This window comes from Podarcis erhardii (assembly GCF_964252035.2).
Source record: "Podarcis erhardii genome assembly, chromosome: 10".
Lineage (NCBI taxonomy): Eukaryota > Metazoa > Chordata > Lepidosauria > Squamata > Lacertidae > Podarcis > Podarcis erhardii.
In genome coordinates, this window is record NC_138500.1 from 11,902,361 (window position 1) to 11,925,608 (window position 23,248).

General features: G+C 41.7%; 1 protein-coding gene across 8 annotated transcripts in view; it reads right to left on the reverse strand.

Annotated features, from left to right (window-relative positions):
* USP6NL (USP6 N-terminal like) overlaps window positions 1-23,248 on the reverse strand; it is a 144,704-nt gene that overhangs the window by 22,441 nt on the left and 99,015 nt on the right. For all 8 annotated transcript variants that reach the window (XM_081879735.1, XM_081879732.1, XM_081879734.1 and 5 more), the window contains 8 exons: window positions 23,161-23,241; window positions 13,936-14,043; window positions 11,005-11,114; window positions 8,768-8,816; window positions 7,011-7,131; window positions 5,277-5,371; window positions 573-638; window positions 357-456 (listed from right to left, as the gene is read on the reverse strand). In XM_081879735.1, the coding sequence (XP_081735861.1) occupies window positions 357-456; window positions 573-638; window positions 5,277-5,371; window positions 7,011-7,131; window positions 8,768-8,816; window positions 11,005-11,114; window positions 13,936-14,043; window positions 23,161-23,241 (730 nt within the window). The remainder of the gene's footprint in view (window positions 1-356; window positions 457-572; window positions 639-5,276; window positions 5,372-7,010; window positions 7,132-8,767; window positions 8,817-11,004; window positions 11,115-13,935; window positions 14,044-23,160; window positions 23,242-23,248) is intronic.

Sequence of the window (23,248 nt, forward strand, 5' to 3'; positions counted from 1 at the left end):
TGCAACCTATTTCTAGTTATTAGAATCTTCCCAACAGTGAAGCTGTGGTGGCTTTGGAGACAGTGTGAAATAAGCACCCACAAGATCTCTCTCCCCAGAAGTGCAGGGGGGGGCGAGAGAACATCAATGGCTTGGTAGGTTGTAAGTCACTGTGGGTTGCCCTGGGCAAGATAAAGTGATGAACAAATATAATAAATAAAATAATAATAATAATAATAATAATAATAATAATAATAGTACTGAAAAATACCCAACTGGAGAAAAATGTTTGGATTTTAATTTATTCATTTTATTCACAAGTGCCTGTCCATGCCATGTGGTGAGTTAAGAGTTTAGAGCCAGGACAGAGATCTTACTTCTGTGCAGTTTCAAAATGGTGTAAGACATCGCAGTGAGAACCCGTTCTCCTTCAAGTATGTAGATATCCCAGATCCTGAGGGTTAACGTAAAGGGAGTCTGCAATGAGAGAAGCCATGGGAGGCATCAGAAAAATAACAGAAATCCAGATTTGCCATAAAAATGTGTGCTTGGGATGACTAGGGTGGGGAAGGCATCAAACAAAAGGCACTCACACGGTCAAGGAAACACTGGAAAAACCATTTCATTGTGTAAAATGTAGTGTTGACTTCCTGGGAGTCCTGCCAAGAAGAAGCAGTTTTATGAACTTCAGATACGAACACAGCATCACACAAAGTGGCCAAGTGGTTAGTATTATTGAATTTATATTTCAGCCCATTAAAAAATATTCCCTACAAACAAGGTAATTAAAAAAAACACCCTATAATAATTAAAAGAAAAAAGACAGCACATACAAAAACGGATTTTCCTTGCTAAGCACACCGCATAAACATTGGCAACTAAGACAGCATGAACTTCTGGACTGCAAACCCAAAGTGAAATGGCCAAAGTATCTTCAGCCTGAAACCTGACTGCTTTCCTATGCATTCTGTCTTCCCCTCCGTGGACAAAAGAAATCCAAAGAGGTTAAACATTGAAGAGGGTGATTGTGAAGAATGCAGGGTTTGGGTCATGTGTACTTTTAAAAATACCTCTCCCTGTACAATCACTTTGGTTTGCTGGGGAGAGCTTAGAAGAAAGGTTCCTGTAGCACGGTTAAAATGTGTGCCTAGGCATTCTCTACTTACTGCAATGCCCCACTTTCTGGAATATGATTCCATAGGGGGAGACTGCCTTAATCTGAAGCTTCAGGGTTGCATATAAGCAGTCATTTAGGCACAAAGCCTGATCCACCTGGCATAAGGAGAGAAAACCTCTTGTGGCCATACCCCTCTATGAAAAGTTTGATCCAGTTCACCAATTTTGGCCATGCTTCTCCTCTAGAGAAAGGGATGAAGGAACACAGCATACCTGAGCATGTACAGAATGCCTCTTTCATGCAGAGGCAGCATAGCAAGTAGCTTCCCACCCCACCCCTACACACTATGGCAAACCAGGAACCAAGCCCTGGGACATAACTCCTTTCATTTTCTGGGGCCAAATCCCCTTTCTCAGACCCTGTCATTCTTGCCCATAGTCTATTCAGAGCAGCCTGGTACATCCCATATGTTTTCAACTACAACTCCCATCAACCCCCTACCACTGGCTATGCCGGCTGGGGTTGATGGGAGACGTGGTCCAAAACTTTGGGTGGGTCTGAGAAAGCTTAGCCAAGGGGTGATCTGTCCCTAACTGCAGATCTCATTAACAGGACTAAGAAATTATGGTTTGAAAGTTGGGTTTGTATGTTGTGCTTCTGCAGGGCGGGTTTTTGCTGCTGTTTTAAGTGCAGCTCTTGGGAAGCTGTGGAAATTGCTTGAAGCTGATCAGAAAGCCCAGTGTGCTCAAACGCAGCAGGGTGCAACAGAGACTTGCCCTTGCCAACCCCTCTTCCTGCTGAGATTGAATGGGCAGAGGCGGAAGTGGCAGCTGTGTGATCTAATTGCATGGAGCTCCTGGGACACTGAGAAGCATGAATGGAACAGCACACTAGCCTGGGAATAAGGTGCAGTGGGAGGAAGTAGCAGACACCATGGAGAAGGCAGTAACTCTGCCCTACAAAGGTTTGGTACATAGCTCTGTCTCTACAGAACAGCTCTACAAATAAGTGTCCCTTCACCATAGCATCCCAACAATAAAAGAGGCTCCACTGGGAGTTCTTAGCCTGACAGAGAGACTTGAGGAATACAAAATGAAGGAAGTACCCTTGGTTGGGGTCATGATCCAGCCAGTTAGGACTTCCCAGTTCTACTGACTTCAACAGCAGAGATTTGAGGAGCTGTTAAGAATTATCTACATAAACACACCCAACTTTTGAATCTCCAAATTTAAAAAAAGTGGTTGTGCCTCCCTCGCTTTACAGATTTAGCAGCTTGCTGTTTACTTTCATTTATTAGAAGTAGCCTCCCTGAACCTTCAGACACCCAGACGAAGAAGCCTACTGACTCAAGGCAAGATGCACTTGATGTTTCCTCCCCTGGAAGGCAAACTCCTCCAAAATTAAAGCAATAAGCAGCAACGACCTACACTCCAAACTCTGTATGAACTCTACTGTGAAAATTAAAACCACAATTTACAGCCTAGAGGTAAGCATGAAAGTGATTTCGGTTTTCACCAGCCAGTAGATTTAAATAATCCTTTTTAAAACTCTCCCATACCCATGAACAGATTTTGGAAAACCAATATGGCATACATGAGGCAACTCACTACATTTAGAACATTTGCTGCAGATATCAAAGATTAAAGACTAGGAATGAAGTCCGTCTGCATTCAGCAGGAACTTTCCTTTCTTATAAATGTGCTCAAGTCCACAACCTAAGGCTACTGTTGATCCTGTCTCTAGCAATTTTAGATCTGATCAGAGAGTTAATATCAAACACCCTGAAAAAGAAACTAAATGTACTATACTTCCTAGCAGGAATATGCTTCATGTTTCATAAGCTTCCAGCACAATGGACAAAAAAAATATGAAAGGCTGGAAGCTTTTATGCATTTGGAAATATAGTGAGTCTTCACTGAAATAAAAAGTACTTTGCGCATGAATGTGCACAGAAGTAGACCTTTATATAAAGGGCACATCCAGTTACTCAAGGGTTGTATCCTTAAGCCTGGTTCACCATTACATCTCTTCCTTTCTCTGCACTGAAATAATATTGTATCTATCTATCTATCTATCTATCTATCTATCTATCTATCATCTATCTCAGACTACAATTCCTGCATTATCTATCGATCGATCGATCAATCAATCAATCAATCAATCAATGTGGAAATACCACCACCAATTTGTTTTTGACACCTGTTAATGCATAAAAGTGCTATATTCATCCTGATCAAGCTATAGAAGATAATTACTGGTTACTGTTTGATGACCATCTGTCATGGATGCTTTAGCTGATATTCCTGCATTACAGGGGTTGGACTAGATGATGCCTGGAGGTCCCTTCCAACTCTACAATTCTATGATTCTTTGTTTCTTTATATGTATATTTCCCTTTTTAAAAAACTTGTTTATATGTTGGGTTCATAAAGTCGGATGAATAGCTATGGCAGGCATTATCAAGTTTCCCTTCCTGTATATTTCTGAGAATTTCGAATGCAGATGCTTGGGATGTCTCAATGAAATATTTTGAAAATAAAACAAGTCAAAAACCCCATAGGTTTCTTGGGGAAAACATAGTGAGGTTCAGATGTCGCACGTCTCAATCTCAGAAGTAACGGAGTGCATTACTTCTGGGTTTCACCGCTTGCGCATGTGCTCAAAATGACGTCACACGCATGCGCAGAAGCAGCGAATTGCAACCCATGCACACATGCATTGCGTTCGCTTCAGGATGCGAACAGGGCTCCGGAACAGATCCTGTTCGTATCCAGAGGTACCACTGTATTGATGTTAGCGCTAAGCATAGTTGGGCCAAACTGGAACTTGAAAGCCTGCTTCTAAGATGGACTGCAAAACAGTGGTTTGACAAGAGCTAGGATTATAGAGGTTAACATTGGTGCAGATGCAACACTTACTACTGATAGCTCTGAAATGGAAAGAGTGTGGGGTGGGAACCCCCTTGGCATGGGAGGGGAGATATGGGATTCCATGGAATACTCTGAACTTCCTATCCTTGCTGTAAAGGTAAAGGTAAAGAGACCCCTCACTGTTAGGTCCAGTCGTGGCCGACTCTGGGGTTGCGGAGCTCATCTCGCTTTATTGGCCGAGGGAGCCGGCATACAGCTTCCGGGTCATGTGGCCAGCATGACTAAAGCTGCTTCTGGCGAACCAGAGCAGCGCACGGAAACGCCGTTTACCTTCCCACCGGAGCAGTACCTATTTATCTACTTGAACTTTGACATGCTTTCGAACTGCTAGGTTGGCAGGATCAGGGACCGAGCAACGGGAGCTCATCCTGTTGTGGGATTCGAACTGCCGACCTTCTGATCGGCAAGCCCCAGGCTCTGTGGTTTAACCCACAGCACCACCAGCGTCCCTTGCTGTACTTTCCCATTAAAAAGCCTAGGACAGGAGTGGGGAATTTGCGGCTCTACAGATATTGATGGGTCCAAAGGTTGCCATAGCTGGAATACTGCAGTCAAAAGCAATGCCAGGGCGGAAATCACGAAAATGTCTGGGAAAATCCGGGTGTATGGCAACCCATGTTGGTAGTATCATTTTTGGCAATATTCCTTAAAATTAGCTTGAAAACCTCTTTTTTGTGTTTGCCAAAAAAAGCTCAACTACTTCTCTGTCCGGATTTTCACAAATATGCCAACCCTATGGACCCCAACTATGGCTAGTGAATAGAGATGCTGGGGGTTTGTTTCCCCATCCCTGGCTTGAGAAGCCCCACCCCTTGCTTTTCAGGACTATATACTATTATCACACATTGCTTATGCAGAATTAACCAACCTAAAATATTTTTAATCTACGTATCATAACAGACTTAGTTAGAATCATACCACAACACAACTACCCCCAGATCTTTGCACACACCCTGCCCATGTTTCCCATGGAGAAGGTTCCAAGTTCAATCCCTTGCATCACTTTAAAAGTATTTCAGGTTAAACTGGCTTTCAGTGGCAGTACTGGGAAAGATCTCTGTCTGTGACAGAACCACTGTCCAGCAAAGTAGATACAGAAAACAGCAACAGAACAATGGCCTGATTTGGCATAAAGTAGTTCCATAAATTCCCTACACACTAGCATAAGCAGGCAGGGAAGAATTAAATATCATATTGGACCTTTTGCTGATGTCCTTTATGTACTGCATATTCTGATAGCATTTACTTACAAAATGCTGCTTAAGCTTAGACAAAAATTTCTTCATTATTTTCTCGTGATGCTCTTGAAATCTCAACAGCTTGGGAAAACCCGGAATATAAAAACCTAAAAGGTGAGGGGAAGAGATAATAAGAGAGAATAAAAACATGTTGAACACTAACAAATTCCCACAAAAAAACATGTTCACAGGTTTAAGTGTTGCAGTGAAATAATTCCGATGGGGGCGTAAATCACTTAAACATTAAAATACAATGTAATGTAATGTCTTGTGGCGTATTAAAGATTAATTTACTCATTGTGGCGTAACCATAGATGACCAAGAGCCCGTTTCATCAGATGCGTGAAAGCTGATAAGGCATACAGAAAAGGCAGCAGGCTTTGCACAGGGGCTCTGAGATGCAATACCAAAAGGGTGATTTGGCATTGCAAACCCAGACTGATGCACTCCCTTTTTCCCTGATGCGCAAAGGTTAGAAGCTCCCAACTGCAGTTTGCAGCAAACCATCGTTTGCTGTTGGGTAAAACCATGCCAGCTAGGGTAGGAAGAACACATAAGCCTGGGTCTGTTCCTGTAATATCAAACCATGGTCTGATGCTGTACTTCAGGGGTGTCCAACTTCCAAGAGACTGTGATCTACTCCCACTATAAATAAATGTGTATCTGAAGAAGTGTGCATGCACACGAAAGCTCATACCAAGAACTAACTTAGTTGGTCTTTAAGGTGCTACTGGAAGGAATTTTTTTATTTTGTTATAAATAAACTGGCAGTGATCTACCCATTGGATTGACCAAAGTTTTTGACTTTTTGGGGGAGGCTTCACCAAAGTTGTTGAGCTTTTTTGGGTGGAGACTTCACCAAAGAGCTTTTTTTAGGGAGCCAGAGTTGTGGAGCTTGAATAGCTGCACACAGCAGGCTAATAAGTACAAGGTGTGAACCAATCCGATTAAGAAGGAGACAGACTAAGGATGGGGAACTTATGGCTCTCCAGATGACACTGTAGTAAACTCTCATCATCCCTGATCATTGGCCATGGTGACTAGGGCTGATAGCAGTTGTAGCCTAATATCTAGAAGGTCATGGTTCTCCCATCCAAGGACTGATTTGCTGGAGGCATGTCCTGTTTACACTGTGGCCAGATGGTGCAAGTAAGCACAACATCAACGTTGCCAACAATGAGCGAGAGACTGAATTAAGAGTTGCTGAGCATTTGAGATTGCCACAATCTTATGTTACTGATTATTAAGTTTATTTATATGCTGCTTTCCCATAATCATGTTTAAAGCATCACCATGCCCTTTATCCTAAATGCAAAAACTGCTTGCCCCAGGTTGAAAATGGCCAGGGAAGAATGCTGCCCTACAGGGGAAATTCCTGCTCTGAGTATGCGGACACTGGAAATTTAATTCCACTCCCGATTTCCAGATGCAATAATAGATTCAAATGAGGGCAAAACTTTCTGTGCAGTCAGCTCCATGCCCACAGAAAGCAGGTCATGTGCAGGGTTACAGTCCCTGCACATCATCACAAATGACCTCAAAAGAGCATTTTAAGAGACCTATCATAGACTGCAGAAAAATTCTCGGTTAAAAAACAACACATTTTTTTTCCTAAGTATTTTGAGCACATTAATAGCCAAAAGGCCCAGCTTGCCATACTACAAATCCAGTCCAGACTTCATCATAATAATTGAAAAATCAGATGAGAATTAATCAGTGCTTTGAAGCAAGATTTGGGTGACATACCATGCATAGCATGCTTGGGTCCTGAGAAGAGTTTCACCAGGGCCCAGAAGGCATCTTCTTCATTCATGTACATAAGAAGTAAAGCTGTGATGTGGCTCATTCCCTGACAATATCCAACTTCCTAGGAGGAGAAAAGGTAGACAAGCGTTTAGGAATTTGCAAACAGCGACAAAACCCAACAAAAGCACGCCAGAAATTACATGGTCAATTTGATTCTTGTGGCGTGAATAGGAAGTTGCTAGGGACAGAAGAACTGCAGCCCTGTGGATCACTTGTAAAGTGTGGCAGAACAAGTGGTGATGTTGCTGAGGGCCTCATTCTGTTGTGGACCATCTTCCTGGAGCCACAGGCCAGTGGGCCAGGTGCAGAGCAATGGATGGAACTATGCAAAAGGCAGAGTTTTCTACACCCACACATTCACACGCCCTTCTTCACCCTTTGTCCAGGCAAGCAGGAGGCATGGTCAACCACTGAAGGCACATTCCAGATCTGCAGTTCCACCTAGCCCTTGCAACACTTTGGGCTAGTTCTCTCCTGAATCCCTTCAGACTTTAAGTGGAGGCTCGCATGGTGGAATGCTATTGTATTCAAATCTAGTCATTGCAGACAGAAAGCTTGTATTTCAAGGAGATGCTTAGGCCACAAACTCTCTCTTTAATTCACCTTTCCTCCCTACCCTCCTTTTGAAAATGTTCACCCAGCATGAGCAAGAATTCCAGTTCTGTGTAACCTGAAAAATAACGTATCTCTTTGTTTAGATTTTTACCCTACCCTATCCCAGAGGTTAAGCGTGTATCACAATTTGCAAACTAAGAATTCTGTGGCCGCTCAGAGACCAACAGGTTTTCAGCAGCACATAAAGTGGATGACCTCATTAAAGGTTATGCTACAATAAACCTGTTGGGCTTTATGGTGCCATCAGAGTGTTAGTTGGTTTTGCTGCAAAGATTATTCCCGTGGAATTTGAAAACAAAACCCCAATGGTGGAAAGGGATGCTTTACACTTTTGTAAAGAACAAAAGAGCAAGGCAATAAAAACCCCTCTTCGTTGACACCAGATTCACTGGCTCCTTATGCTCTGTTAACACTGGCTGCTCTTAATAAAATACAATATTTTATTACTGATCTTGTAAGCTTGTTTCTGATCTCCATGGTTTTAGACAAAAAAAGAGAAATTACTACAGCAACAAAAGTTTTGGTAGCACCTGGTCAATAATCAGAAACACCTTCTGAGTCACAACTTGCAGGCAGCACGTTGACTACAATCCAACAACCTCAGTTCCCCTTTAGAAATTCTGCTTCGGTGGCTATGGTTACATTGGTAATGTTCATACAACCAAATATTCACTTAATAAGCCAGGATACAAATGAGCTGTGTGCACTCGCACACAACCCATTTACAGCTGAATCACTTTCTCTGTTTGTGTGAGTAGCAAAACAGACCAGGAAGACACAGCTAACCACAGCTTCCTGTTATATGTGAGCTGGAAACACTGGTTAGCGTTTTCCATGCAAGCAAGGATTTAGAAACCAAGCCATGGATAAAATTTCACTTGTTTGGAAGCTATTAACTTGTTGTTCACAGATGCACACAACCTGTGCACATCCTGGTGTACTAAATCAGGATTATATTACACACACACACACACACACACACACACACACACACATTACCTGTGCAATATATCAAAAATAAGCATAGTAACTGAGTGTGTATGAATTTAGATCAATATGCACCCACATACTATGTGACTTACCGTATTATACACAGAATATGCAGCTAAAACATGGAATAAAGCTTGTTGTCTAGAGAGAAAAGACAGAAAGTAAATTTTGTAACTCATTCTTTGTGCACACTAGTGAAATACTTAATGAATCATGATATAAAACTTCACTACCATCAGGACTTAAGAAGCACATTTTGTACATTTGCATAACCTTTGTAAAAGGATGTTTTTTTGTAAAATTCTTGCACACTTTAATACATTTGGAAACATCTGAAGGCTAACAAGCCAGTCCTCCAACAACCCCATTTTATATCAAGCCTAATTTCAAACCAAAGTTCTAAAAGAGCCCCACGGCTGCCAAAGAAATGGAGGACTTCTGCAGAAGGGAAGGAGTTTGTGGAATTATTATTGCAATTAGGTGTGCAACAAAATGTTGCAGTGAGGAGAGCTCCTCTTTGGTAACTAGTTATAGACAATGGAGTTGGGTTTCTGCTTTGCACTAAAACACAAGGTGACTGTAGCACACAAGAAATTTAAGTGCATACCTTATAGCAGGAAAAAGAATATAATTCTGCTGTGTGCAACTGTGTTGTGCTGGGGGTGGGATGGGGCAGGGGAGGGTGTCATCCAGTACAGACCCAATTTAGAAGGATGACAAAGAATACATGGAAAGACACTCCAGTCAGGCAGAACAAGGAGGATGTGGGATGAAACGTTTCAATCCCAACTGATTGTTGGGTTCATACAGACGTGGCATTTGGCATTTTCAAAACTGGGTAGAATCAATACTTCATTATATCTGATTTCACAAGTTTGAAATGAAAAGGAGCATTCAAGGACCCTCACTGATACATGGAACACTACACTTCAACCACCAGTTTCACAGATATTAAACTAAGAATATATTATTGTGTTAGGAAACCATGTTCATCATGTTCTCCTATGGGATGCAGAAAAGGATTTAGTAAGGGAAAACATATTCGGTGAGAGATTAAATTACTCCTGTGATCAAGCTTACATGAGGCATTTCCCTCCCATATGCACAAGCTTCTTTATGTATTAAATCTGGGGAAATGCTTTAGCAACATAGGTTCTATCTTGTTTCTCTTAAAGCGTCCTTATTTTAAAAGCTTCCAGTCTCTCTCCAGATGATGCTCTTAAAATTTTACTTCCGAGTGCACAACCACATGGTATAAAAATGTTTTTATGAATAATAGACAAACATTGGAGGATGCTTGGAGCTTCAGACAGCTGAATAGAGATTTCCATACATTTATCTGCAGCAGCAAAGAGACAACACGCTAAAAGCCAGGGAAGAAGGAAGGCCGCTTTCACAGCCCATCTCAAATGGCCCTTAACTCAGATGTCACATGAAACCCATGTTAACCTAAAACAATGAGTAATGAAGCTGATTTGCTGAAAGCTAGCCATAGTTAGTAATGAATCAAAATCCCTAGTTTGGCCATAGATGCCAATTAGTTTCTGGGTCCAATTCAAACTGCTGGTGTTGACCGGTAACACTTTACATGGCTCAGGAACTCCATACCTTAAGGACCACCTCTCCCCATGCAAACTGACCCAGATCCTGCGCTTGTCATCTGAGGCCTTTCTCTATGCCCCTCACCCCCTCAAGGGTGGCAACAAAAGAACGGGCCTTTTCTGTGGTGGTTCCCCGTCTATGGAATGCTCTCCCCATAGAGGCTTGCCACCATTACATGTCTTCAGGCATCAAGCAAAAACATTCCTCTTTACCCAGGCCTTTGGCCATTTAATAATCTATGACCTGTTAGAACTTGGGGGGGGGGAGGCGAGAGAGAGTGTTGTTTTGATTATTATTATATTATGCTATCATTGTGCTTTTTATTATGTTTTTATTATTGTGCTCCATAAAATGTGTTCTTAGTGTTGTACACTGTAAAGCAGCCCTGGCCAACCCTCCAGAGGCTTTTGACTACAACTCCCATCAGCCTCAGTCAGCACTTGTTGGCTGGGGCTGATGGGCGCTGTAGTCCAAAAATGGGGTAGGGGGGAGACACCAGTTTGCCGACAGCTGCAATAAAGGGAAAACAAAAGCTTTCCAATTCCTCCTGTTCCTGCCTGGGAAGAAGGGTTGGGGAGAAGAGGGGGAGCATGCCTGGTTTAGCACAATGTCCAAATGTGGCCACTGTTTCCACAAATCAATAATGGCAAAGGATCTTGGGGAGGTGTTCTGAAGGTCTGCAGTACATAAGAAAAGGTGTAGAATAGTAGATTTTAGCTTTACTTACTTAACTCCATATCGGTCTCTAAACATGATATGATCCCGGTATGTCCGATTTACATCAAGGTCAATCTGCCTGATATCTGGTGAGGTACCTCTTGCTTGGGTTTTTAAGGTCTTGTGGGAGGAAGGAGAAAATAATCAGCAAGTGTATGTATCGCACAACTTCACAGTTCATGCATGTGTTCTAGACTGGGCATGCAGCTGGGAGAATTTCTACACAGGAATGCAAACCAGTTCTCTTTCAATAGTTCACCTGCACACCTGCATACCCAACCCTACATTTGAAGTCAACTAAAGCTTCATTATTATATTTCCCTTAATTCATACCTAAAGAATTCTAAGACTTTCAGCAATGGTCCATTTCCCTCTCAACAGTTTTAAGATTTTTATTTTTTTTAAATTGCCCAAGCCTTTCCTTTAAATGTAGACACTTGAGTTTTTCATGTCCTGGTGGACTTTTTCCTTTCTTTTCCTGCACACATCACTAGATGGCATCTGTAACCTTTGAAGATAGGCCCAGTTCTCTTAAACCCTTTTTATCTGTGTTTTTCTGTAGTTAACTTGTAATCTTCATTAAGATTAATTGTAGGCCATTTCAAATTCTTCTGAATCTTGATGAATAGTTCCACTGGATCTTAGCAAGCAACAATTAACTGAACACAGGATGACAACCATGACCCATAACTAAGAAGAAAGGGCAGGATCTGGACAAAGTACTTCTGAGGCCAATTGATTTAAATGGGAAAGTTAAACAAATGCTTTAAGTACTTTTAAGGTCAACCAATTTTAGTTGGAAAGATTTAACTGTGACTAGATTATAGCCTGAATCTGGATTTATACATCTATGTCATCTATTCATATTACACTAAAGGCTTGACTGGCCCAGAGATCTCACACATGAAGTGGAAGGAGATAGTACCCCTTCACCAATATGACGAGCTCTAGATGTTTTGCACTACAACTCTCAGCAGGAGGATACCAGGTTGGCAAGACTGGAGATAGTAGACTCCTAAGAAAGTAAGAGTGGATTGTGCCATTTCAGGCTGTAAAAAATGCCATTTTTAAAATGCTAGCTTCAAATAAAATCAGGTCTGAGAAAAACAAAGTCTATTCTAACCTGCTACCTACCAGGTTGGACCGCTATTTGCAGGAAAGCTGTGTCTGTTTGCTTTAGACATAAGGGATGTCCAATATGTGACATCTCCTGTCCCCAATCAAATCTAAAGTGGTACAGCTCATTCTACCATCCAGTATACACCTTTTTCCGTATGGAGCATGTCAGTCAAGCACATACGACTTAAAAGCTGACAGAAGCTTGTCAGAAAGGCTTTCAAGGTATTAGGGAAATGAAACTGGAGTTTATATACAAGGTCTGTTTTTGTTAGATTCAAAAGCTTGCTTCCAGTCAAGGACATGGAGCCCAAGCTGGTATAACACAAGGTCTCTGATTAGGTTTAGGCAGTGCTTTTTTCGGGGGGAGACGCAGGGGTATGCATACACCTAAACATTTTGTGAACCTAAGTCTAGCCTCATTGAGGGGCAGTATTTCAATATGACTAGGAAAATGGGAGTACCCCTAAACATTTTTTTCAGGGGGGTAAAGCACTGACTTTAGGGAAGTGGCCATTGCATACTGGCTACATGCACAGGTTCAATTCCCAGCATCTGCAGGTAGCTAGTAAAGACCCCTGTCTGGAAAGCTATTGCCAGCAGTGCAGACGACACTGAGCTAGATGGATCGGTGGTGGGCCTTGAGGGGAAAAACAACGCACCTCCTATGCTCCAAAGGCTTCTTTTGTGTGGTGGTGATGTTCTTTGTTTTTACTTTAAAGCAACCACAAAAGGGTCTCCTTCTGATGGGAGTAATGGACCACTGGCATTAGGAGGAAGAGGAGTTCAACCCTTTCCCTATTCTATTTTTCCAATATAAAAAAAGAATCCCATTCCCCAAATATGGTATTAGGTCTGCTGCGTTGGGTGGGAGGGGTAGATTCATGCATCTGAAACACCTCTGCATTTTCCCTCAAGGAGGGCAAAGAGCAGTGGGAATCAGAGTAGGACTTAGATTGGAATCAGCTTGGGTAGAACTTGCCAATTACCACCACCCCCATTTTTCTTAAAAGTTGGCAGCGTGGTGGTAGAGGAGCCCTGATCATAGCTCTGCCACATCACGTCTGTTTCCAGCTTCAGAGAGTGGAGTGGGTGTGCATGCTTTAAGCATGGGAGGAAACAGCAGAGGCAGAAAAGGTTAAACAGCTTGCTAAAGAGAAAGCGCCCAATGGCTTCTAGGAACAAGACTATCCTGTTTATGAGTAGTGCAGTTGCAGGCTGAGAAATGGGGACATTTCCTGGAAAACAACTGGACGTAGTTAGGTTCCTATTAATAGGATTTAATCAGGACTTTTGAGTAAGATGCCTCTCAACTTTTGAACTGTTCCATCTAAAGGATGACATGAGCAGCGGACATTTTAAGTGTGCTAATCAAGAGTATTTGCAAGCCATTGTTCTCTGTGTGGATTCTACATTTTCTGAGAACTCAAATATTTGCTTCTAAAAAGGAACCTGAACGCTGACGCATATTCAACAAACAAGGATATAGAAACCGGTGCCAGAAACCATGGAAATTAGTCACTGACTTCTTCCACAATGAATGCTTTCATTAAAAGCTGATCAACCTTTTCTCCTTTGAGGCAAAGGGAATCATGAAGGCTATACACAGGTTATCATTCTACCTGATAGTAAAGTTGGAGGTATGAAATGGATAAGAACAATCTTTATGAAAGCAGTTAGTCCTTACTAAACTAGATTTTAATTAAATAATAATAGTAATAATAATAATACAATTTGTTGTATTAGTCATTTCATGGAACACTAAAGCACTATGCGGTAAGTAATTTTCAAATAATACAGTATTTCTGATTTTTTAGAAACTTACATTGTAATAGTCTTTCATTTCTTCTTTCATTTTAGGGACATCAAGCAACAAAGACCAGACTTCACCTCTCAGCTGCAGTGGAATTCCTTTATAAATTCTCCTATGAAACTGTGTAAATAAACAAATAAGCAACATCAAGCAGAAGTAAACCAGAAAAGATTTGACGTGGTAACTATACCAAGACCTATAGCCTGGAAACAAAGTAAATGGTATTATTAATTTAGACAGAAGTGGCCTGTGTTTGTGTGTACGCGCATGACAGTTTCAATGATATTCTCTCTTTGTTGATTCAGTAGGTGTGCCATGCACTGAAAAGTATCTGAAAAAAGGAGGAAGGGGTAATGTGAGGAATTATAAGGGAAATAGTTGCTCTGCCATGTGGGTTCACAGAAGGTAATCAGATGTGCTCCCTAACAGACCTTTTTGGCTGCAGTTTGAGCACTCATACAAGACCACTGATTTTGTTCCTTAAAAAAACAAAACTTCTTTTATTTGTGTAAACAGCAATTTTTGGGGGGAGAGAATCAATAGGGTCACATATACATATATGGTCAAACCAGAGCCTTGATCACCACCATTCATCACAATATGTCACCTGTCGCCACTACTTATAACTTACCAGCTACTATTGTTATGGCCAACGGCAAAATGAAATTGAGTTGAACTGCGATCAGTGTGATGTCTCCAAAGACAATGGTGCAAAACGTGGCAATATAAATACAGGACATGATGCCAGGATTGAAAGAGCAGCCATAAATGAACCACGCTAGATTAATTTGACACAGGTGTCCTCTCCTGTCTTCAACCACAAAACGACGAACACTGGTGGACCACAGTTTGGGAGCCCCTCTTTAAAGTGTAGAAAGTGGAGACTAGACTGCACCATGGATGCCACATGTACAGCATAAGAAATATACACACACCATCAACCCCAACACTTAAGACATAGTGGCAACTTTCCGCAGCTGCATCATATTGTGGCCTACTACTTTCTTCCTTGCTCCTTCCTTCCTAAAGGGTCCTAATATCCACCCCCATACCCCTGTGCAGTAATGTTCCCAAGTGTACAATGCTAAGAATGACCATAACTTCAAAATCATTCCTACAGCTGTTTTACAATGCAAAAACTGTTTGCATAGAATACTGTGTACAAAATTCAAAATATAAGCTGATGCAAGCATTTGGAGGGAAACCACAGTTGTTCACCATTTACACCTTTCCCCCTCCTGCCATTCCTCTGCTTGAACACATAAGAATGTAATCAATTTTTTTAAAAAGAGAGAATTAGAAGGCTGTTTACGCATCTCTTGTGCAACATCTAGTTGGCCCTGAAAGCCATACTGATATAGAACACCTAGCTAAATGGCTAATTGGCTGTGGGTTTCAGCTGAGATGAGTCTCACCAAAAGCACCATGTTCTGGAAGGTTAAAACAAAATCAATAACTGATTAGACACTTAATCTCCTGGCTCCACGTTGTAATTTACAAATCAAATGAATTCATAAAGGATTTCACAGTTATAAACCTTTAGCTGCTATGTCAAATACTGAATGGGGGAAAAACTAGTGGAGGATTTTGCAAGCTAGCTCTGCGGTTCAATTCCATTACATGGCGTGACTGTTACTTTTAACCTTGCAATGAAAATTTAATTCTTCAAAGCAACACCCTTTCTCATAGCCACACACACAAATTAAAAAATAACTGGATGCTTAAAGTTCCAAATTATTGTAGATAATAAGTATTAGAAATCTTTCCTATTATGTGGTCATCACTTTTACCCTCTGTCACTTAGAATGCGACAACCAGAATGTAGTTCTTTCCCATTGGCTGTGGAAACTGTGATTAGCTTCTTCAAAAGCCAGCTCAGACATATGGTCCGTTTTGGTGCTTATGAAGGCCCAATATCCTGTTCTCGTGGGAGAGTAGCTCTCATATGCTCTCACACATTGCTACACTCTGACTGTAAGGGCAGAGGTGGGTGTTCTGCATAAATACTTGTAATGCTTCTGTACACAAGTCAGGATGGTGTGATTATACCCCCTGAGAAGAAAAAGGAAGAGGAAGAGGAAGGGAGAATTCTGATTCAGCCCTCGTGCATAGAAGCATCCTCACGAAACATCTTCATCACGTATTCCGTTATGAATATGGGCGTGTTTGCTCAGTCCTCTGCCCAGAAAAAGGGATCTTTGACCCAGGTAAGCATCTGCACTCCGCTATGGGCTAAAGGACCACCATAGGAAAATCGCTATACACAGACACCAATTTCTAAAATGTGGATATTCTCTTTCTGGTTGTAAGGGTGAACAGGATAAGGAAACAGCAGTATCTGTCATGCACACGAAGGGTAAATGAAATATAACGGATGAATCACCGCTGTCTGATGCAATTATAATTGATCAAGGCAGAATGAGGAAATGGCGGGATGCAGCGCAAACAGCTGCATCAACAGCTGCCGCGCACTCCAGGCCAAGCGGGTATCGGGCCTTGTGGGAATATGCCAGCTGTGAGAATGGTAAATCTGCTCCGATTACACAGCACTAGATGAGTGGGACAATGTTTCTCGGAGACAGCAGTTCATTAAGTTCTTTCTGAAGGGGTAAATCGAATCAGGCTTAGCTAATGTGCAATAAAAGTTATCGTGATGGGGGGAAAAGCAAAGGTATTTTTAAAAAGAAAAAATGTGGCAAAAAACTGGACAAATTAGATTCTTATCATAAATTTGCAAAGTGCTTTATATTCTGTGTACTTCTTCACAACAACCCTGTGAGATAGGCCACGGCTACTCCATTTCCCCACATGATGGGAAGTAAAGCTGATGGTCCAGAAACGTGGCTTATGAAAATAAATATGTACACCTTGACTTTCCATAATCACCATAAGACCCACAACTAAATGTTTCCTATTGCTATTTAAAATCCCGAGCTTTTTACACTGACTGACACACATATACACCCAGTCCTTGAGACTATTCTCTGTTAGTGAATGCAACTGTGTGCACTGGAGGGGGGGCGGTGTTAATTCTTTTGAAACTCTAATATCACTTGCCATCACATATCTACTTTAGAGTGCTGCAGCCAGATGATGATTCCTTTACAAAAATACTTTTATATTTGCAATCAGATTTGTTGTGCTTACATGTTGCTTTCAGGTGCACACTTAAAAAGGGTAACAACACTCGAGTTTGAGTGGCCTTTCCAGCCAATTCCAATTCAGAAGCGAAGTCACAAAATAATGGACCATATCAAACGCATGGAAAATGTACATTAATTGTTGCTGAAAAGATTCTGAGAATGTTGAAGGGTAGCGCGGGACAGTACTAGCAGTCAAAAAGAAGCCTTCAGACCCATGCTACGTATTTTTCCAGACTTTCCTGCAGGCTACTGACACTTAAATCTAATTGATCTTGTTCTCCAAAAAGGAAGTCCTTTATTACAGACAGATGTTACCAGATTCTGGCTTAAAAAAAGGAAAACCAAACTGGATTAAGGATTCCCACTGCCTGTCTCAGATTTCAGAGACACAGAAAAGACAGAGAAAATCTTATAAGCTGCCAATATTGAGGCTATGTTCTTCGAAGGTAGAAAAATACCCTTTTGTTGGCACTGGCTTAGCTGATACAAGAGATTTTTTAAAAAACGTCTTTATGGGAGCGAAATGAAGGCCATGCAATCACAAGGAAACAGGCAGGGTGAAATCCCTCTGTGGCGGCAGCCTCACCCTGAGCTTAGCTCTGTTCTGCATGCGGAAGGTTGAATTCCTGGCATCTCCAGGTGGGGTTAGGATTCTCTGCAGCCTCAAGCCCTCGACAGTCACAGCCTGTCTGGGCAGACAATACTGAGTTAGATGGATCAATGGTCTGACTTGGTGTAAGGCAGATTCCTATATTCAGGGTATTTTTTAAGAAGAGGAGAAGAAGAGCCCTGCAGGATCAGACCAAAGGTCAGTCTTGTGCAGCTTCCTGCTTGTTTCCTGCTTGGCAGGGGGTTGGACTCGATGGCCCTTGTGGTCTCTTCCAACTCTATGATTCTATGATTCTATTCTATGATTCCCACAGCAGCCAACCAAATGGCTCTGGAAAACTGCAGAAGAAGCAGGTGTGTGCAAGTAATGACCCTCTCCTGTTGTGGCTCCTGCTGCCGCCTCCAATCTTTGAGGTTCTATCAGGCTATTACTGGTGGGGCACACCTGGCTGTAATCTAGTTCTGTAAACTCCCCACAGTGGTACATTTTCTGCCAATAGCCACCATGAAACAACAACAGCACCGTAACATCATTTTGTAATAATTTTCATCTCAGAAATCTTTCCTTTGCATACTGTGGTTCCTATTTTAAATTGTTTCTGGATATTGTTTACTATTTTGGTTATGCCTTTATACTCATTGCTGGCTGCTCCAGGTATCTCCATTGGAGGCGGGAAGAGGCTTATTATAGAAAGCCAAACAAAATATAGAAGTATTTTCAAATGCAAGGCCTTTCCAGTTTTCCACAAGTATTCCCAACCATGCAATGGAATATTTCTGTCAATAGCTTGATGCCATTCAATTATATAATGTTCTCATCTTCACATTCAGAATCATGCTCCAATATTTTAATGCACCTATTTGATAATATAGGCTTAGTTTCAAAAATAAGAGAACCTGGTTCTCAAGCATTTTTTCCCTTGTGCTAGCACTGGTAGCCATGTTTTTCTGCAAGCCTTCCAGAGCTCAAAAATCAAGGATTAGATTCTTATGTTTCATAATGACTGAGATAAACATCTCCCCAGCCATCTCCATCCTTCCAAATCATTCATGAAAAGGACAAAAAGCCCTGTGTATTCCTTTGGGGCTTCATTATCTTGTATAAACAAGAAGCTTCACAGGTATTCTTACTTTCCTGAGTTTGTAGGAACCAAGACCTTGTTCAGCATAAGGAGAAAAATCTCAGGGTCACTGTAGAAGCTAAAGGTTTCACCAGCTGCTACATCTACCTGCAAAGAGCCCTCATCCTCTCTCCTTTCATCTTTTCTCTCTTCAGAGCACCTGGTTTCTTACTGGACTCAAATAACCAGGAATTAACAGCTGAAATAAATTAACAGGAAACAAAGCACCAGAAATTGCTCTGGGGTCCAAGATTAAACCACGTGCTACCAATATGGAAAGCAAGCAAGCAAAATGGTGTTGGAGACACAGAATAGCATCCAACTAACTCATTCTATCACTGCAAGGATTTCCACTTGTGCCACGGCACCCCTCTAACCCCCTACACCCACTAAATATGTTTTGGGGTTTCCCCCAACCTTCCAGAGCAGATATCCGGAGGTCGTGGGGTGCATGTATGGGTGGAGGGAGTTCTGTTCCATAAGCAGAATTCCTTGCAATGATATGATGCGTTAGCTGGAAACTGAGAGGGTTGGAAGGGCTAATCAGTGTTCTCTTTGCCACTTGTTATTGTATTGTTTGTATATGTTTTGCTGGATCCATTTTTAATTTTGATTCTTGATGTAAGCTTGGTTACATGGCGTTATCTAAATACAATACAGTGGTGCCCCGCAAGACGAATGCCTCGCAAGATGAAAAACCCGCTAGACGAAAGGGTTTTCCGTTTTGGAGGTGCTTCGCAAGACGAATTTCCCTATGGGCTTGCTTCGCAAGACAAAAATGTCTTGCGAGTTTTTCCGACTTTTTCCCCCTCCCCCCCTTTTTCTAAGCCACTAAGCTGCTTATCCGCTAAGCCGCTAAGCCGCTAAAAGCCGCTAAGCCGCTAATAGCGCTAAGCCGCTAATGGGCTTGCTTCGCAAGACAAAAAAACCGCTAGACGAAGAGACTCGCGGAACGGATTCTTTTTGTCTTGCGAGGCACCACTGTAAATAAACAGAAGTGATCTGCAAGTGGCTGTAGCAGCTGCTAGAACCCATAGCTACTACAGTCACGTGGAGGCTTCACACCATATGGAGCCTCATTCATTGACTTCTGTGTGAATCAGAGATGGGACAGCAAGAGGAAGCCTTGTTGATATCTCCTTTTGAATCTCAGAGAGGCTTTTATTTATTCTTTGGAAGCTATGGACAGGGGAATGGGGAACAAGGTGACAATTTGACACAGAGTCTCTCAATAAACTCTAAATTATTTTCAGCTACCTCAAGCCTGGCAGTTTCTCCCCCCTCCTCCCTGATGCTTCCTTATTTCTTTTCTCTCAGTCAGATAGCTACTCCATCAACAAGCGAGTCAGATGGCACAGCAAAGAAGACATTTGAATGTGAATACAGTGAATGACATTTTTATTCAAGGCACCCTGAAAGTTATGGTCACACCAGGACAAAGGAGGCTTTAATGCCTGCCGTGATTGATGGCTTGATATGCCCTATCTCAGCTGCAGGATATAATTAAGATGCAAACACATAAACTCAAAGCACCAGGTCAAGAAGGGCTGTCAAGCAGCATACAGAGAGGCAAACGTGTTGATTCCCTATGCTACTAAAGAAAGGTTGCAGGTTATTGGAGTTGGGGTGTGTGTGTTCATGTTAGGAAGGTGGGGTGTTGAACAAGTACTTCCCTCTCTACAATTTATATATTATGCAGCACACAAGATTTGAGAAGTGCTTTAGAAGTTTTTGCTGTCCTTGTGCTCCAAACAATGCTGCAAGTCAAGGCAATAACTTATGCCCATTTTAGAGATAGGAAGCTGAAGTCAAAATTGAGGCTTGGCCAAGACATATCCATTTTCAAAAACTTTGCCAAATTGGTGTGATAGGGACCATTCTAATGAAAGAATAGCGGATGTCTCCTTCCCTTACATTCCACAGAACAGCTTCGACGTCCTTAAATGCCTTTGCCAGCATTTCTCTTCCCAACTTTAGAAAAGACCAACAAAGGGAGGGAGAAGGAGGGAGGCTAAATAGTAAAACATTTTCTATAGTAAGAGCCTCCAGAGAGAAAGGGATGTATCACAAATTGGTGCAATGTGCTTAGTTTCTGAGGTTCTTTTTCAATGCGGCACACAAAACATGTACCAGTTAATACAATTGCTGCTGTAGTAGGAGGAGAATAATAATAATAATTTTTTTAATAGGATTATTAAAAGAAAAGTAGTTCCAAAACATGCCCAACATGGAAACTGGGAGTTTGGGGATCTCAAATTTTGCACTTGTACATAACTGGTTTGTGGGCAGTTAGGAGAGAAAAGAAAGAATTTTATTGCATCTACAGGAACCCTGTTATTCCTGTTAGATGGACACTGTTGAACATAGTGATGGTCCAAGCCCATTTCTTAGCACATTCTACCCAAATCTGATCAATCAGGATTCTGCCCTCTGGCAAAGAGAAATATGACCAAAAGCAAATTGCTATATATCCCTCCCATCTTGCAAATCTTCCTTTCCTGTACATTTCTACCCAACAGTGTAAGTCCCTTCTGTCCCGCTTGGATTTCCTCCCAGACCATCTTCTCCTGCTCTTCTCTTTTCTCTTCTTGTACCTACAGGACCACCTCTCCCGGTATGCCCCAGGGAGAGCCTCAAGGTCCATAAATAGCAACACCCTAGTGTTCCCGGGCCCTAAGGAAGTTAGATTAGCTTCAACCAGAGCCAGGGCCTTTTCAACTCTGGCTCCAGTCTGGTGGAACGCTCTGCCTCATGAGACCAGGGCCCTGCTGGATCTTATTTCTTTCCGCAGGGCCTGTAAGACAGAGTTGTTCCGCCTGGCCTTTGGCTTGCAGCCAATTTGATTCCCTCCCTCTCTTTCTTTTTTCTTTTCCTTCTCCTCCTGCGATGAGGCTACATTTTAATATTTTAATGTTTCAATGTTGTATTTTAATTTTGTTTTTAAGTTGCAATCATTCAACTTGTTTTTATTATTGCTTGTAAGCCACTCTGAGCCTGGCCTTGGCTGGGGAGGGCAGGGTATAAATAAAAAAATATTATTATTATTATTATTATTATTATTATTATTATTATTATTATTATTATTATTATTTCCCTCAAACCTCAGCACCTCCAACCCACTTCCTACAGAGAAACTGGTTGTATTTCCTGCTCGATGTGAAGCTCCTCTTTCTCCTTAGACCCTACCATGGAAGCTTCACTGCCTGTCAACGTTCTATAGCTAGAAAGCTTCCTTTGAGCATGTAGAATGTTCATGAGCCAGTGTGGCGTAACAATTAAAAGGGTTGGACTATGACCTGGGGAAGCCAGGGTTCAAATCCCCACATCTACACATATAAATATAAACACACACACACACACACACACAGAGAGAGAGAGAGAGAGAGAGAGAGAGAGCGCGCGCGCGCAGGTAAAATGTTATAAATGTATTGTATACTTAAGAAGCCTGGGTGAATAAAGAGGTTTTCATCTGGCACCTATGACATAAACGTTGGTGCCAAGTGAGGCTCCCTGGGAAGACTACTCTATAACCTGGGCACCATAGCCAAAAACACCCTAGTTGGCACCTGCCTCATCTCTGAAGGTGGAGGCACTCAGCAGATCTGAAAAATACTGGCCTACGTTGGGTTGGGTAGTAGCCACTCCTTCAGGCATTTGCATATTATTTATTTGGAGTATTTGTGCCCCGCGCTCTTCAGCCAAAAAGGCTCTTAGAATGGCTTATATAAAATCAAAACAAGGCAACACCTACCAGCAGGATTACATTCAAATAAATAAGTAAGTAAATAATCTAGTCCAATCTCCTGCAATGCGAGGATTTTTTTTTTTGCCCAACATGGGGCTCGAAGCAATGACTCTGAGATTAAAAATATCATAGTCTACTAACTTAGCTATAACACTGATGTGCAGTAACGCACATGTATTTCCTGAAACATTATTCTTTTTGCATTGATGCCTTTCAGAATCTTGCAGCATGAGAAGATCAACACACTGGGGAGGGATTTGTGTGCACACAAGAGAGAGAGAATAGGCTGAATGTTATCAGTGAATATTGGGGTTTTTTAAAAAACATGCACACATTTAAGTGAAACTTCACAACTTTCTACTTGTGTTCACCATCTCCATTCCTACTGCACAATTATAAAATTGGTACTTCCTAAGCAATTCTTCTGCGGCTTAACTTCCAGAGCAATGAAGCTCTTTGAAACTAGCTGAATGGAAGGCTCTTTGTGCATTTGTTGTTTAAAATGAATGCTATAATGAAAGCTATGATGGAGAAAAATGCAAGCCCGGCACCACAGAATCCAATTTAATACTGTTGCATTCAGTAAATGCAACTGCCTGTGGAAGCACTTTAACTTTACCTTTTCTGTGTTCTTGTATTTCTCCCAGCTTTTCAACATCTTCAGCCATTTTGTAGTTCTTTCAATTTCAAGCTGCTTTTGCTGAAAA